The sequence below is a fragment of the Capricornis sumatraensis genome, chromosome 13 (genome assembly GCF_032405125.1).
Source record: "Capricornis sumatraensis isolate serow.1 chromosome 13, serow.2, whole genome shotgun sequence".
In the NCBI taxonomy this organism is placed as follows: Eukaryota; Metazoa; Chordata; class Mammalia; order Artiodactyla; family Bovidae; genus Capricornis; species Capricornis sumatraensis.
The window spans coordinates 3,091,706-3,110,102 of record NC_091081.1 but is presented as its reverse complement, the minus strand read 5'-3'; the positions used below and the strand labels follow the sequence as shown (position 1 = coordinate 3,110,102).

Genomic DNA, 18,397 nt, shown 5'->3' with positions numbered 1-18,397 from the left:
CTCTTGAAAGCCCTCTGGACAGCAAGGAGATCAAACCAGGCAATCCTAAAGGAAATCAGTCCTGAATATTCATTTTAAAGACTGATGCTGAAGCTCCAATATTTTGGCCACCTGATGTGAAGAGCCGACTCATTGGAAAAGACCCTGATGCTGGGAAAGACTGAAGGCGGGAGGAGGAGATGACAACAGAGGATGAGATGACTATATGGCATCACTGACTCAATGCACGTGAGTTGAGCAAACTCCAGGATATACTGAAGGACAGGGAAACCTGGTATGCTGAGGTCCATGGGGTCACAGAGTCGGACACAGACTGAGTGACTGAACAACAATTATGTCATAGAGGACTACTATCTATAACCATCCATAATTTTTTACATTACAACCCCAGTACTTATCTATCCTAAAACTGGAAGTTTGGACCTTGGACCACCCTCATCCAAGTCCCCTACCTCCCTTGCCCTACCTCTGGAATCCACACATCTGATCTTTTTTTCTGAGTTTGGGATTTTTTCGTTTCGTTTTAAGCCTTTTTTTTTTTTTTTTTTAAAGATTACACATATAAGTGGGATCACACAGTATTCTTATTCACTAAGCAAAATGATCTCAGGGTCCACCCATGTTCTCACATATGGTAGGATTTCTTTTCATGTCTAAATAATATTCCACTGTATATATATCCACATCTCCATCCACTGATGGACACTTAAGATTGTTTCCATGTCTCGGCTATTATGAATAACATTGCTACGAACTGGGGGCACAGATATCTCTTCAATATAGTATTTTCGTTTCCTTTAAATATATTCATGTAAGTAGAATTCCTGGATCAGAAGATAGCTGTGCTTTTAATCTCCTGAAGAACCTCCATACTGTTTTCCACAGGGGCTGTACCAATCTTATAATCCCAACTTCAATGCATGGTTACCATGGTTTCATGATAATCATTCTACAAGGCAGAAGGTGGTATCTTATGGTGGCTTGATTCACATTTTCCTAGTAATTAGTGATGCTAAGCACCTTTTCATGTATCTGTTGTCCATTTGTAGGCCTTCTTTGGAAAAAATGTCTGTTCAAGTCCTTCAAGTCCTAATTTTTGGTTCAATTATTTGGAGGTTTTGCTACTGAGTTTTATGAGTTCCTTTTATATTCTGGATATTAACCCCACTATCAGATTCGGAAGTATTTAATGAAAACTTTTTAAAAACCTTTTTTAAATGTAAAGAAAACATAAGAAATAGATACACTAAAATAGATTTTCAAATTCTGTTACCCCAGCCTGGATAGCTTATCACTCTGCTACAATAATAACCAAAGAAATGAACAATAATTAATAAAAAAAGGTAAAGTTACAATACAAGGGACCAATAAGACCAAAGAATTTCATGTATCACAAAAACTGCAAGACATTAAGAAAAAAAAAACCAAAACACTATTTTTAAAATGTGCTCATAAAATTATTCTATGCATTAAAAAATAAGCAGTAATTTTATAAGATGTATGCTCAATACATGTAATTCAACCAAGGTTTACTACCCAGACTATATAAAGAACTCCAACATTCCAACAGAAAACAAAAGGTGCGGAAGACATGAGCAATTTAGGAGAGAGGAAATACACACAAATTAACCTAAAAAACAAAAAGAAACTCATAGAATACCTTTTTAGTTTACTCAAGCACCACAAGTGAACAGAACAGGGATTAACTCTAGGTTGGCACTCAATATTTTAACACTGCATGAACAATGAATAAATTTTTTAAATACAGCAATAAAGATACTCAACCTCACTAAAACAGGGGTATTACAAATTCAAATCACCATCCAATAAACTCCTTCAGACTGGCAAAAACTAAAACATCGGACATTATTAAGTGGGTGATGATGTGTATAAACAGGAAGTCTTAAAAAGTGCTAGTGAAAGCACTTTGGTGATCAATTTGGCAGTACCTAGGGTGAAGCTGAAATAATACATGACCCAATAATTCCAATGCTAAGAAACACTCTAGATCAAATGTAAACAAAGTATGGCCCAGCCAACTCTGGCCTGCTGCTTGATTTTACAAGGCCCATGAGCTAAGAATATGGCTTTTACATTTTTAAAACACTCTTCCCTGGTGGCTCATATAGTAAAGACTTCACCTGCAATACAGGAGACCCAGTTTCATTTCCTGGGTTAGGGAAGATCCCCTGGAGAAAGGAATGGCTACCCACTCCAGTATTCTTGCCTGGAGAATTCCATGGACAGAGGAGTCTGACAGGCTACAGTCCATGGGGTTGCAAAAAGTCAGATATTACTGACGGACTAACACTTTCACTTCAGTGGGGAAAAACAACAAATCAAACAAGAAAGATGTTTCATGTTACAAGAAAATCATATAAAATTCAAATTTCAGTGTCCATAAAAGTTTTACTGGCACACAGCCACCCTCATTTGCTTATGCTTTATCTGTAACTGCCTTCTTGCTAAATTGGCAGCACTGCTTGAGATGCAAAGTGTAAGATATTCACTATCTGGCCCTTTCCAGAAAAACTTTGCTGGCCTCTGCTCCAGAGAAACACACACATGTGCACAAGGAAATGTACTTAAAAAAAGTTCATAGTAGCAATATGAGACATCCTAAGACATTCATCCTAGTATGTAAGAGTAAAAAAATTAGATACAACCCAATTTCTACAAAAAAAGGAAGTGCATAAATATAATGCAGTATACATTCATACTATGAAAAAGAAATAGAGCTATTCTTATCAACATTTAATTTCTCAATGCTGTAAGAATGAAAAACAAGTTACACAAGAATATAGTATGACATGATTTGTAATATATTCTGACCATCTGTACAGGTGCACAGGTTGAAAGATACATACATAAAGTACAAAGCAATGCACAGGACTCACTACCAAACAGAGGCTGGCGACTGCACTTGGAGTGGAGGCAGGGAGATGCAAAAACCGAAGAGTTCACCCGGCCTCACTGTAGCTGACACTGTACCCAGCCTCACTGTAGCTGACACTGTACTAACACTGGACTAGTAACGTTTTCTTTAGGCTAGGAATTAGAACATAAAGTTTTTGCTCTGCTATTCCTTATATTCCACACAGACATGAAATATTTCCTAATAATTTTTTAAACTGTCACTGATAAGGTTTTACAATAATAAAAAATGGAATTTTTAAAAAAGTATCACTGACACAGAAGTTAACTTCTGCAAATTAGAAATATAAAAGCAGTAACAAAAAACCTAAAGAGAGAATTAAATGCAAAGATCAGGAAATCTCCAGCTTCCCCAGTGACTCACACGGTAAAGAATCCACCTGCAAGGCAGGAGACACAGGTTTGATCCCTGAGTCGGGAAGATCCCCTGGAGGAGAAAATGGAAACCCACTCCAGTATCCCTGCCTGTAGAAACCCATGAACAGAGGAGCATGGCAGGCTACAGTCCATTGGGTTGCAAAGAGTTGGACATGACTGAGCGACTTCACTTCACTTCATTTCACTTTGTAATGCTTTAGTCCCAAACTTTCTCAAGAACCTGTCAAGATTCTCCAAAGGCAGTGTTTTGGAGCCCTAAGCCATCATGTTACAAGTCTGGGTACCCTGCTGCAGAGACCACACAAAGAGGCCTTTATACATGCATGGAGAAATAAGGGCCCAACTTTCCAACCTGCCCGTTAGACATCTGAATACAGCTGCCTTGGAACGTTCAGGCCAGACAAGCTACCACTGAATAAATCCCACAGATGCTACAAAAAGCAGAAAAATCACCCAGCTAAGGTGATTTTCTCAAACTTCTAAATTAAAAAAAAAAAAAAAAAAAACTTTATTTTTTTGATACAGAAGACAGAGTACAGTCTAATATTATCTGAAGATGAAGTGTGAATATATTATATTCTTGGGAATAATATTAAATTAGACTTCTCTGTGAGCCACAGTCCACAGTATTCTTTGCCTCAGGATGCAGCTACTGTTCTCTCAGTTTACCTACTCCTTCATTCCACTGAAGAGGTGTCTATGGGTTCCTATGCATCTTTCGGCAAGATGCCGACATCCAGTTAGTTCTGTCCAAGGCCAACATCAGGCAGCAGTTTGGTGCTGCTGGGTATTGCTGGAAGCATACTGATCTTCTATGGAATCAAAATACCAGTACCTTAAGCCAAAGTAATGTAGTTGGTAATACCTTTACACAGAATAACAACTCTAAAAACACAGTTATCTTGAGCACACAAGGTCCAAAAAAATGAATAACAAGAAATGATCACAAGAGACAGGTGGCTCCAAAAGTGTCTTCTACTCCAAGGAAAGAAGACCACCAAGATGGCAGGGGAATTCAATAGTCATGAGATGGATCAACGAAACACTGTTTAATTCTGAAAGTGCAAATGCAAAATTCAACAAGGAAAAAAATGACAGGTTCATAGTAAACTTAAAAGATAAACTTGAAAGCCAGGTATAAAGCCTATAAAGGGTGAAGACAAAGGAGACTCAGGAGTTGGTTCTCAAAACTTGTGAGGGAAACGCTGATTAAGATTTGCAGAGTTAATTATTAGAATGACAAAATTAAATCATTCTTTTTTATTTCCTGTGATAACAGAGAATGAAGACCAGTGTGAAGGGAAGAAAGTAAGTTTAAATGCCAAAACATGGAATCCCACCTCATGCAAACAGTGGCACAGGGGTTTCAGAGGCAAAGATAATACTGGTTTCCATGAAGATGGAGTCACCAGAAGTCACGGTGGTAAAAGGGAGTACCTTCACCATATCGCAGATTTACTGGAAGATTAAAAAAGAGGAGTTGGGGAGGCAGAAAGATTGCAGATCTTTTTTTCAATATAGGAAAGACAAGAAGGTTATTACATAGTCTGCAAACAAGTCTCTGGAAATTTCTAGCTCTTCCTGTCCTTAAAACTGGCTTCAATCTTTCCAAAAAATAAAAAAGTATATTTGCTATACACTATAAACAAGCACTGTTTGCTTTCTTCTCCTTGCTATATTTCAATGATTATGAGGTTAATGTGGGAGGAAAAAAACTTTCCTGTTAAAAACTAAGCATGAAATGTACTTGAAATAACAAAAAGCTCTCCCAAATCAAGATCAGAATATGCTTGCTCTTTTACTTCTCAAGCCTGTGGTTTCAGATGGCCTCAAGGTAGTTGTTAGCCCGGGACAAGGCACAGGGTCCACATGTCCCAACTTGCCCAGGGCTGCTCCAATTTTAGTACTCAAAGTTAGTATCCACAGGAGACAAGAGGTCCTAATTTTTTGTGATGAACTCAGAAGGCTCTGGGAAGTACAAAACACTAAGGTAGCCCGAAAAGGGGGCTAAAAGTAACATTGCTGTTAGTGTGAAATGGATACTGCACGGCTACTTTCTGTTTTTTAGGTGATGTAGGCAACCATAATTGGCAGTTCACAATAATGGATCATCCACTGTTGCATCACTCCAAGTAACATGACTTAAGTGCACAACTGAAATGGGTTGTAATTGTGATTAACAGCCTGCCTTTGACTTTCTCGATTAACTGCTATGTTTTGTACTGAGATAACGTTTAATTTTTAATACTGCACACAGTGGTGACCATATTTTTTAAGAGATTAGGTAATGAAAATGAGAAGGATTACAATAACAACTCCAGTATATCACTGAATGAAAGAAAAAAAGGAAGGAAAAGTTTCTAACACTCCTCTTTTCTTCCTTATGCTTGCTTGGTTTCAGAAATTCTTGAATCAGTCCCTAATCAAAGAAAAATTAACCAATGACTATGTTGCAGTTTTCATTCCAATCCCAAAGAAAGGCAATGCCAAAGAATGTTCAAACTACTGCACAACTGCATTCATCTCACATGGTACCAAAGTAATGTTCAAACTGCTCAAGCCAGGCTTCAACAGTATGTGAACCATGAACTTCCAGATGTTCAAGCTGGATTTAGAAAAGGCAGAGGAACCAGAGATCAAACTGCTAACATCCATTGGATCACAGAAAAGGCAAGAGAGTTCCAGAAAAACATCTACTTCTGATTCACTGACTACGCTGAAGCCTTTGAGTGTGTGGATCACAACAAACTGGAAAATTTTGAGAGAGATGGGAATACCAGACCATCTTACCTGCCTGCTGAGAAATCTATGCAGGTCAAGAAGCAACCATTAGAACCAGACATGGAACAACAGGCTGGTTCCAGATTGGGAAAGGAGTACGCCAAGGCTGTATATTGTCACCCTCATTACATCATTCAAAATGCAGGGCTGGATGAAGCCCAAGCTGGAATCAAGATTGCCAGAAGAAATACCAATAACCTCAGATACACAGATGACACTACCCTTACGGCAGGAAGTGAAGAACTAAAAAGGCTCCTGATGAAAGTGACAAGAGAGTGAAAAAGTTGGCTTAAAACTCAACATTCAAAAAATGAAGATCATGGCATCCAATCCCATCACTTCATGGCAAATAGATGGGGAAACAAAGAAAACAGTGAGAGACTTTATTTTCTTGGGCTCCAAAATCACTGCAGATGGTGACTGCAGCATGAAATTTAAAAATACTTGCTCCTTGGAAGAAAAACTATGACTAACCTAGACAGCATATTAAAAAGCAGAGACATTACTTTGCCAACAAAGGTCCATCTAGTCAAAGCTGTGGTTTTTCCAGTAGTCATGTATGGACGTGAGAGTTGGATTATCAAGGTGAGTGCCAAAGAATTGATGCTTTTGAACTGTAGTGTTGGAGAAGACTCGAGAGTCCCCTGGACTGTGAGGAGACCCAACCAGTCCATCCTAAAGGAAACCAGTCCTGAATATTCATTGGAATGACTGATGCTGAAGCAGAAGCTCCAATACTTTGGCCACCTGATGCAAAGAAGTGACTCAGTGGAAAAGCCCCTAATGCTGGGAAAAATCGAAGGCAGGAGGAGAAGGGGACAACAGAGGGTAATATGGTTGGATGGCATCACTGACTCGATGGACATGAGTTTGAGCAAGCTTCGTGAGTTGGTGATGGACAGGAAAGCCTGGTGTGCTGCAGTCCATGGGGTCACAGAGTCAGATAAAACCGGGCGACTGAACTGAACTGATTTATGTCGCTATTTATACCTTTGAGAAAAGTTACAAATGTGTGGTCTATTTTTTTCTGTCTTCCTTTAGCTTCCTAATCTGTCTAGAAATTAGAAACTTTTGGATCTCAAAAGAACTGTAGTTCTCAAATACAAGAAACAATATGACTCTGTTGAAAGTATTTAAACTACAAGAAAAACAAAACACCAGAGAGGCTTGGGAGAGGAAAGATAGCTACAAATTCTTTTCCACCGTTCCTGATGAATGATGGTTCTACTTCCCCTCCCCTTGAATCTGAGCTGGCTCTGTGGCTTTCTGGCCAATCAAATATGACAGAAGTTACACTATAATTTCTGAAGTTGGGCCTTAAGACATCTGTGGCTTTGGCTTCGCCCTCGTAGAGAGATCAAATTGAATCAATGAATGGTTAAGTCCCCATAATTCCCTATTATTTTTTCCTTCTCTTGTCCAGCCTAAAGGTTAAATAGGTAAGAAGAATGGGAAAGCAAAGGGATAAAGAAGGAAAGGAGGGAAGAAAGAAGGAAAGGAATGCTGAAGGAGGTTAAGGCTCTAGCACAGGTCCCAGGCTCCGGTTCTGCTGATGCCCTAACTTGCTCTAGGTCATACGATCCCTCTAGACCTCTTGACCTCCTCAAATTGTCAACATATTTTTGTAATGGCAACATTACAATACAATGTTACAATGGTATTGTATTAACATTACAGTAACATTACAGTACAATAACAACTAATTTATAGAAGTCTAGATGTAGAATACATAACTTCATTCTCTTTTACTGTCACTAGTCATTCTAGAATATCAAGAACGATCAGCTAATACCTAGCAAAAGAAAGGTAGTAAGTTAAAGAGAGTAAAAACTAGAATTCAAATAAGAGAGAAGGCAAGCATTAAGAACAGAAAAGCAAGAAAAGTTTTTCTCTTTTCTACCTGCTAAGAAAATAAATATAATACCAACTTATACACAGTATTTGGAATCACATGCCTGGAATTGTTCTAAGAGTTTACTATATATTAACATGTTTAATCTTCAGGGCAACCTTATGAAGTAACTGCAGTTATTATCCTTGTTTTACAGATATGAAAACACAAAGGTTAAGTTATCTATCCAAGATCGCAGTGCCAGTAAGTATAGAGCTAGAAGATGAATCCTAGCATTCTGGCTCCTGACTTCATGTTCTCAATGCATTTCTTATGAAAACTGCTTCCATTTCATGTAAGGTTCTACTCGACTGTTTCATGTGAGTACATGAAATCAAGTGATAAATAGAATTAATCAATTCAACGGAAATGCATCTAGGAAATACATACAGCTAAAGCACCAAATAAGGAATGGCACAATGGCATAGTTTCTAAAGGGAGTACAATCAAAAGAGGAAGGAGTGGGGCTAAAATGAAGAACTTCGCAGTGTGACCCGGAGCAAGCCAACATCAATGAGAGCATGCTAAGTCCCTTCAGTCATGTCCGACTCTTTGCAACCCCATGGGCTGTAGCCCACCAGGCTCCTCTGTCCATAGGATTATCCAAACAAGAATACTGGAGTGGGGAGCCATCTTCTCCTCCAGGGGATCTTATTGACACAGGGATTGAACAAGTGTCTCTTATCTCTCCTGCACTGGCAGGCGGGTTCTTGACCACTATCACCATTTCAGTTCAGTTTTAGTCGCTCAGTCATGTCCGACTCTTTGCAACCCCATGAATCACAGCACGCCAGGCCTCCCTGTCCATCACCAACTCCCGGAATTCACCCAAACTCATGTCCACTGAGTCGGTAATGCCATCCATCCATCTCATCCTCTGTCGTCCCCTTCTCCTCCTGCCCTCAATCTTTCCCAGCATCAGGGTCTTTTCAAATGAGTCAGCTCTTTGCATGAGGTGGCCAAAGTATTGGTGTTTCAGCTTCAACATCAGTCCTTCCAATGAACACCCAGGACTGAGCTCCTTTAGGATGGACTGGTTGGATCTCCTTGCAGTCCAAGGGACTCTCAAGAGTCTTCTCCAACAACACAGTTCAAAAGCTTCAATTCTTCGGTGCTCAGCTTTCTTTATGGTCCAACTCTCACCTCCATACATACTGGAAAAACCATAGCTTTGACTAGACAGACCTTTGTCAGCAAAATAACATCTGTTTTTTAATACACTGTCCAGGTTGATCATAGCTTTTCTTCCAAGGAGAAAGCGTCTTTTAATTTCATGTTGCTGTCACCATCTGCAGTGATTTTGGAGCCCAAGAAAATAAAGTCTCTCACTACTTCCACTGTTCCCCCATCTATTTGCCATGAAACGAGACTGGATGCCATGATCTTCATATTTTGAATGTTGAGTTTTAAGCCAGCTTTTTCACTCTCCTCATTCACTTTCATCAAGAGGCTCTTTTGTTTCTCTTCACTTTCTGCTATAAGGGTGCTGTCATCCACATATTTGAGGTTACTGATATTTCTTCCAGCAACCTCGATTCCAGCTTGTGCTTCATCCAGTCTAGCATTCACATGATATATTCTGTATATAGGATAAAAAATAATCAGGGTGACAATATACAGCTTAACGTACTCTTTTCACAATTTGGAACCAGTCTGTTGTTTCATGTCTGGTTCTAATGATTGCTTCTTGACCCGAACACAGATTTCTCAGCAGGCAGGAAACGTGGTCTGGTATTTTCATCTCTTGAAGAATTTTCCACAGTTTATTGTGATCCACACAGTCAAAGGTTTTGGTGTAGTCAATAAAGCAGAAGTAGACTTTTTTTTTTCTGGAATTCTCTTGCTTTTTCGATGATCCAATGAATGTTGGCAATTTGATCTCTGGTTCCTCTGCCTTTTCTAAATCCAGCTTGAACATCTGGAAGTTCTCGGTTCATGTACTATTGAAGCCTGGCTTGGAGAATTTGGAGCATTTCTTTGCTAGCATGTGAGATGAGTGCAATTGTGCAATAGTTTGAACATTTTTGGCACTGCCCTTCTTTGGGACTGGAATGAAAACTGATCTTTTCCAGTCCTGTGGCCACTGTTGAGTTTTTCAAATTTGCTGGCATACTGAATATGTCACTTTCACAGCATCATGTTTTAGGACTTGAAATAGCTCTACTGGAATTCCATCACCTCCACTAGCTTTGTTTGAAGTGATGCTTCCTAAGGCCCACTTGACTTCACACTCCAGGATGTCTGGCTCTAGGTGAGTGATCACACCATTGTGGTTATCTGGATCATGAAGATCTTTTTTTGTAAAGCTCTTCTGTGTATTCTTGCCACGTATTCTTAATATCTTCTGCTTCTGTCAGGTCCATACCATTTCCGTCTTTTATTGTGCCCATCTTTGCATGAAATGTTCCCTTTTCTAGTTTTCTTGAAAAGATCTTAGTCTTTCCCATTCTATTGTTTTCCTCTATTTCTTTGCATTGATCACTGAGGAAGGCTTATCTCTCCTTGCTATTTTTTGAACTCTGCATTCAAATGGGTATATCTTTCCTTTTCTCCTTTGCTTTTTGCTTCTCTTTTCTCAGCTATTTGTAAGGCCTTGTCAGACAACTATTTTGCCTTTTTGCATTTCTTTTTCTTGTAGATGGTTTTGATCACTGCCTCCTGTAGAATGTCATGAACCTCCATCCATAGTTCTTCAGGCACTCTATCAGATCGAATCCTTTGAATCTATTTGTCACCTTCACTGTATAATCATAAGGGATCTGATTTAGGTCATACCTGAATGGTCTAGTGGTTTTTCCCTACTGTCTTCAATTTCAGTCTGAATTTTGCAATAAGCGCCACCTGGAAAGCCCCTATTCATATTCATGGAATGCCAATCATTTAGAAGAAATGGTACTTTAGTTCAGGAGATGTGGTGAAGTATTTACTATCCCCCACAAAAATGACAGACAGATTGGATTCTGAACTTGACTTGTATGCAAAAATAAAGTATAATTAAGGGAAAATGGAAAACACTTTTCATTTGGAAACATAAGCAGTTTTGCTGGATAGAGGACAACACTGCAGTAGTTCACACCAATCTCTTTAACAAAGTCCACAAAGGGAGAGGGGCCCAGAATGAAAACAAAGTAGGAAATACACACAGACACATACACATATGAAAGGGGAAGGAGAAAAACATGGGAAAAAAATGGTTAGGCAGTTCGTAGAAGAAAAAAGATAAAGGGAAAGAAAGCTATTACAGGATGAACAAGAGAACTATAAAAAAAATAAACAAATGAGAGAGGAGTTAGACGTGCCAGAGGTTCCACAGGTGAGAAAAGGAGAATATCAGAAGAGGAGGAGCTAACTAGAGCACCTTTGCCCTATACCACAAGTCTCCTAACTGACCTCACTGACATTCTTCTGCCCCTCCCTAGAGCATTCTACAAGTGGTAGACCTTGACCTTTCTTTGAAACAAACCTGAGGATGTTAACCCCAGTCTCCTCTTGTAACATTCTCCATACTAGCACCATATGGTCCTCTCAGTTCCCTAAACATATCAGGCTTCCTCCATCCTGGCTAGAAAGCTGTCTCTCCACCTTTCCCTCTCTTATTCACCCTCCAAACTGCCCTCAGTTCAGTTCTGTCACTCAGTCATGTCCAGCTCTTTGCGACCCCATTAACTGCAGCACGCCAGGCCTCCCTGTTCATCACCAACTCCCGGAGCTCACCCAACCTCATGTCCATCGAGTCCGTGATGCCATCCAGCCATCTCATCCTCTGTCGTCCCCTTCTCCTCCTGCCCCCAATCCCTCCCCGCATCAGGGTCTTTTCCAATGAGTCAACTCTTGGCATGAGGTGGCCAAAGTATTGGAGTTTCAGCTTTAGCATCATTCCTTCCAAAGAACACCCAGGACTGATCTCCTTTAGGATGGACTGGTTGGATCTCCTTGCAGTCCAAGGGACTCTCAAGAGTCTTCTCCAATACCACAGTTCAAAAGCATCAATTCTTCAGCGCTCAGCCTTCTTCACAGTCCAACTCTCACATCCATATATGACTACTGGAAAAACCATAGACTTGACTAGACGGACCTTAGCCAGCAGAGTAATGTCTCTGCTTTTTAATATGCTATCTAGGTTGGTCATAGCTTTCCTTTCAAGGAGTAAGCGTCTTTTAATTTCATGGCTGCAATCACCATCTGCAGTGATTCTGGAGCCCCAAAAAATAAAGTCTGACACTGTTTCCACTGTTTCTCCATCTATTTCCAATGAAGTGATGGGACCAGATGCCAGAATCTTCGTTTTCTGAATGTTGAACTTTAAGCCAACCTTTTCACTCTCCTCTTTCACTTTCATCAAGAGGCTTTTTAGTTCCTCTTCACTTTCTGCCATAAGGGTGGTATCATCTGCATATTTGAGGTTATTGGTATTTCTCCCGGTAATCTTGATTCCAGCTTGTGCTTCTTCCAGCACAGCGTTTCTCATGATGTACTCTGCATAGAAGTTAAATAAGCAGGGTGACAATATACAGCCTTAACATACTCCTTCTCCTATTTGGAACCAGCCTGTTGTTCCATGTCCAGTTCTAACTGTTGCTTCCTGACCTGCATATAGGTTTCTCAAGAGGCAGGTCAGGTGGTCTGGGATGCCCATCTCTTTCAGAATTTTCCACAGTTCATTGTGATCCACACAGTCAAAGGCTTTGGCATAGTCAATACAGCAGAAATAGATGGTTTTCTGGAACTCTCTTGCTTTTTCCATGACCCAGCGGATGTTGGCAATTTGATCTCTGGTTCCTCTGCCTTTTCTAAAACTAACTTGAACATCTGGAAGTTCACAGTTCACGTATTGCTGAAGCCTGGCTTGGAGAATTTGGAGCATTATTTTACTAGCATGTGAGATGAGTGCGATTGTGCAGTAGTTTGAGCATTCTTTGGCATGGCCTTTCTCTGGGATTGGAATGAAAACTGACCTTTTCCAGTCCTGTGGCCACTGCTGAGTTTTCCAAATTTGCTGGCATATTGAGCGCGGCACTTTCACAGCATCATCTTCCAGGCTTTGAAACAGCTGAACTGGAATTCCATCACCTCCACTAGCTTTGTTTGTAGTTAGATCAAATTCTCATTATTACAAATAATCCCCATTTGTTGCACTTGACAGCTGTAATTTTACACTTACAAGTATGATTATTTGATTACTGACTCTCTTCACTGGACTGGAAATTCCACCAAGAAATCTCTCCTGCCTACACTGTGCCTCTCCAGCACAGTACCTACAACATTATAGTTGCTCAGTAAGTATCTACTGAATGAATCAACAAAAGAAACCTCCCAAACTATCACAAGAGGGAAAGGGGCAGAAGACAACCTTAAATGAACAGAAGAGAAAGGAACAAATCAAAGAGGAGGAAGAAAAAAAATCAATATACACTGTGGCCTAATTCAATTCACACCATTTCAGTGTGATACTACACTGACAAAATAAAGCACAATAGTAACCAGTAGCTCTTTTTCCCTAGTGAAGGTAGGAAAAGAAATGGAATTAGTATTTTACTTCACAGTTTATGAGACTGTAAAGCAGTATTTAGAACACGGAAGACAAACCAGCACCTCAAACTTAAGATGACAAAAGCAGAGCTATGAGCGTCTCATTCCTCTACTCCATCTCAATAAATGGAGTCCCCCCACCCCCACCAAAACCTCAAACCAAAACCCTAGGAGTCATCTCTGATTCCTACTTTTCTCTGATCCTCAATATGCAATGCATTCAGAAGTTCTCAAACAGATCTTCCATCTATCCCCTCCTCTTTCCCGATGGCCACTGCTACCATCCTAATCCAAACCTGTCTATTTCTCAGACTGCTACAATATTCTCCTAACTAATGGCTCTGCTTTTACTCTTACTCTGTTCTAATTTACTCCAGGAGCAAAGTTATTTTTTAAAAAAGATAAATTGTATCATTAACTCCATTGCCCCAAACTCTTCAATGATTTCATACTGTTCAGAATCAAATAAAAATTTATGAACTTTCATGATCTGCTCTCATATCTGTGCTTGTTACTGTGTTCTGTACTTATTACATTTCAGCCATAATGATCTTTTTCTAAGCAAATGAAATCCTATATCATCTTAGAACCTTTACAGGCATCGTCCTCTCTGCCATACTCTAGTCTCACAGTTATTACCTTAACACATGTGTGACCTCCTCAGGAAGGCCTTTCCTGACCTTAACACTATGCAAAATGGCTTTTTCTATGTGTTTCTTCCATAGCCTTTACTACACTATCATCTTCTTGTTTATTTCATTAACAAGAAATAAAGATGCTCCAGGTGCAAGAAATATGGTGAAAAGAAAAGCTTATTGCTTTAATGGAGCTCATATTTTTATAGGACTAAAAAACATGAAGACAAATTTATCATGTGAAAAGTGCTACCATGAAAAATAAAACAGAGGAATACCATGTTTGTACATGTGAGTGTGGCAGCATGACATTTTAAGTAGGCTGTCAGGTCTAAGCAGATCTAAAGAAGGAAACTATGCAACAAAAAAAAAGCGGTAAGATTGTTCTAAATGGATTAATTTTTAGTTATAAAAAGTCCCTCCTACTAAAATATAATTCCTATGAAGGAAAGGACCCTAACTGTCTTATCCACTGCTTCCTTTACTTTGGTAAAGTGCCTAGCACAGAGTAGGCTGATATAAATATTTGATGTGGCAAGTTATATTGGAGTATCTCATCAGTAAAAGCGTAAAGAACCAAAAGAATGAAATATAAAAAAATATAAGTAGTCCTAAATATCATTCCACTTATTTAGTAGTACTAAATATCAGCCTCTTATGCTCATATTCTAAACAAGGCACCATTCACTTGTTTATGCAAACGCTGAAAAAGAAGTGATGAAACTCAATTTTTTCCACTAGAGTAATTCATAGACCCTTAAGTTAGAATAAGCTAAAAGCGAAAGGAGAAGGCAATGGCAGCCCACTCCAGTACTCTTGCCTGGAAAATCCCATGGATGGAGGAGCCTGCTGGGCTGCAGTCCATGGGGTCGCTAAGAGTTGGACAGGACTGAGCAACTTCACTTTCAGCATTGGAGAAGGAAATGGCAACCCACTCCAGTGTTCTTGCCTGAAGAATCCCAGGGACGGGGTAGCCTGGTGGGCTGCCATCTATGGGGTCGCACAGAGTCGAACAAGACTGAAATAACTTAGCAGCAGCAGCAACAGCTTTAAATTTACCTCAGCCCTGTATCTGTTGGCCTTATTTATGCTCCTTCCATCCTCCCAATGTTCATCACATAGCACGACCTGTAACACAAGCTGCACCACTCTCAGCCTCTGACAGGTAACTAATCAGCCCAAATGAGAATGGAGGTCGAATGGAAGAAATATAAGTGAAGAAAACTCACAAGCTTTCCACATCTTCTTACTACAAATCTCATATAAAACTCTCATCATTTTTAAATAAAGGCTGGTTTGCATAACAAGGTAAAAAAATTTTTTTTGTTCTGCTATACTTTAAGAAGAATTAAGAATATTATTATTTCTTTTCCCACTCACCTCTACTGGTCTCTATTTGTTCACTGGACTGAGTACCTACTGTGTTCCAGGCACTGTTCCCAATGCAGTTAAAACTGTAAACACAGCATAAGCATCCTTCCATAGCCTCTTATAGGACTTTGTACCATAGTGAAGTTGTACTATCTTAAATCAGAAATGTTTCCAATTATTTTTAAAGTACTGCCTATATCCCAGGTGAAATTCACCTTTGCAAAATTTTCCAGAGGAGTTAATCCTTTTTTTTTTTTTTAAATAATCACTGCACAGCAGACAGACCTGCTCTCCCGAACTGACTAATAAACCCAATTACCAGCATAATCAGTGAATCCACAGTCAAATTAAGCAATGAACATTAGAGTTCCTGATCCACAACTACAACGGATTTAGCTGTATTGGGGGATCTTTATATTTGGCCAAAGAGCCAACACTATTACCCATTACCACCATCCCCAACAATAATATGTAGCTTTTGTTAACATTGGCTTAGTCCACCTACAGCAGATGTTTAACTTTTTCCTCACAAGTGAATAAAAATAGAATCACTTGAGCTTTGTCTGTTAGCTTGGGTGACGACCCCCAAATTGGTATTGTGTATCTCGTTCTCTTTTCTCAGATACATTACTTCCTAAAACATGTTAAGCAAAACACATTTCTCACGGCCAGGTCTAATGTGAATGCTGGCTGCAAAAGAAAGCCTGAAGCTCTGCGAAACAGAAAGGCCTGCGGGGCGGGGGGTGGGGGGTGTTAAAACAAGCTCCGGGAAACTATGTCTCCCCTCCCAAAGTGGTCTGGTCCCCATTTCACCCAACCTTTTAGCAACTTGAAACTTTTCACAAACACCAAACAAGAGCAGAGCAGTCAGAGAATGCAAAAAATGTCAAAAAAAAAAAAAAGAAAAAAAAGACCCGTGCAGTCTCAGAGGACTCCCAAAAAGTCCGGCTAGCGGCCGGTCCACCGCCGCCCCCTCAGAGCCTCCCGGGCGAGCCCCTCGCCGGGGCGGACTCGAACCCGGCGCCCCCGCAGCACCTTCCCTCCCCGCCATCGCCCCGGAGCCCCCGCCCCCCCCCCGGTCCTCCGCCGCCCCCCAAACGCCCCCGGCGCCCGTCATCGAATATCCGGGAATCAGGGGCCACATTTTCCTGTCTCTGCCCACCCCCAACCCCCACAAGGGCAGGAATAGACGTACCTTCCAGAAAAGTAATCTCCCCGGCGCTGCCGTCGCTCTTGCCAGCCGCCATCTTCCTCCTCCCACGCCGCCGCCGCCGCCGCCTTAATCCATGGCCCACACCGCCGCCGCCGCCGCCGCCGCGTTCGCCGGGATGAGGGGCCGCGCCGCAGGAGGGTAGCCGCCGCAGGGTTGCGGGCCTAGGACTCGGCCGTGAGGCGGGCGACGCTGCCTCGTCCGGACGGGCCTACACAAAAGCAGCCGGCTCCCGGGGCCTATCCGCGGACGGGCGGCGAGGCCCGCAGCCTGGGCTGGCTCAGGCCCCGCCGGGCGAACGCGAGCGGCGACGGCGGCGACGGCGCTTCTCGGGCCCGGTGCCTCTCGGCCCGCGACTACCCATCCACCGCCCGCCCAGGCCGCCCTTGAAGCTTCCCCCAGCCGCGGGCCCGCAGGAAGAAGGGGGAAGAAGGCGAGCACACAGATACGCTTCCCTCGGTCCCGGGCCGTAAAATGGCCGCACCCGCCGCGCCGGGGCGGCGAGGTCTCCGCGACCCACAGGCGCCCCCCGGGGCCCTCCGCTCCCTGTGCCGCCGCCGCCGCTACGGCCGTCTGCCCACCCCGCCCAGGCGCGAATGCATCAGCCGAGGCCTCTGCGACTGTCCATGTGGACAGGGGTGGGTCTCCGCTGCCACCGCCTCGCGTCCGTCGCCACAGCAGCTCCAGCCGCCGCCGCTCCTCCCCCACGGGCGCTGCTGCTGCTGCCGCCGCCCGGCTCCCGCCCCCGCCCCGCCGCCGCCGCCGCCGCCGCCGCCGCCCCCAGCGCGGCTCCCCCTCAGCAGCCCGGGCTCTCGCGCGGCGGAGAGGCTGCGGCGCCGCGCAGAGCCCGCCGCGTGGCGCCTGCCGCCCGGCCCTCCGTGGCGAGGGCCCAGCGCGGCGCCGGCTCGGCCCACACACGCCGGGTCCGGAGTCGCTGGCGGGCCGGGCCGGCGCTGCCTTCGGCCTCCGTGGCAGCACGGTGGCCTGGGAAGGACTCTGAGTTCATTCCTCTGAGGAGGCCTTCGGGCTTAGACCATAGCCATCTGGAGAGAAAAGGTCGCGTGAGGTAGTGCGGTCACACATGTGGAGAGTGATTTGTCATCTTCTTCATTTTAAAAACGTTTTCAAGGTAATTCATCACGGAAGTTGCTACAGTACCCTTTGGGTGACACTGTAAATTTAAAAAAAAAATGTCTTTTTGTGTACCTGAATCTTCAAAAGCCGTCCCGCTGCCTTGCCAGTCAGTCAGGCCTTATGACTACAGGTGACTGTGTCATGTTCGTTTTTCTTTTTTTAGTTAAAGAAATGTCATGTTCACTAATGAATATTTGGAAAATACAGAAAAGGAAATAAGTTATGCATAGTCCCACCACGAAACTCACGACTCCTTTTGGTGTGTAGTCTTCCAGTCGAACATTTTTCTTAAATCCCTCACTGTCTTCCCTGAGGGAAAAAAAAAAAACAAAAAACACAAATGTATGCTGTATATCCATGAAAATTCAACAGCAACTGAAATGATACAGGAAAACTGTGATTGAGTCAATCAAGGAATGAACTATTTTAATTGCCCTGAGGCTAAGGTATAAATCAAAAAACTTTGTTTAAACCTTCTTTTAAAGTATTTTCCTAAGATGAAGTAATAACCTTTCCTGATTTAGTAAGAGTGAT

General features: G+C 42.1%; 1 protein-coding gene across 2 annotated transcripts in view; it reads right to left on the bottom strand.

Annotated features, from left to right (window-relative positions):
- SENP6 (SUMO specific peptidase 6) overlaps positions 1-16,806 on the bottom strand; it is a 127,326-nt gene extending 110,520 nt beyond the window's left edge. For both annotated transcript variants that reach the window (XM_068985055.1, XM_068985056.1), the window contains exon 1: positions 16,715-16,806. In XM_068985055.1, coding sequence (XP_068841156.1) covers positions 16,715-16,766 — 52 coding nt within the window. In that variant the 5' untranslated portion in view covers positions 16,767-16,806. The remainder of the gene's footprint in view (positions 1-16,714) is intronic.
- Between the last annotated feature and the right edge of the window lie 1,591 nt (positions 16,807-18,397).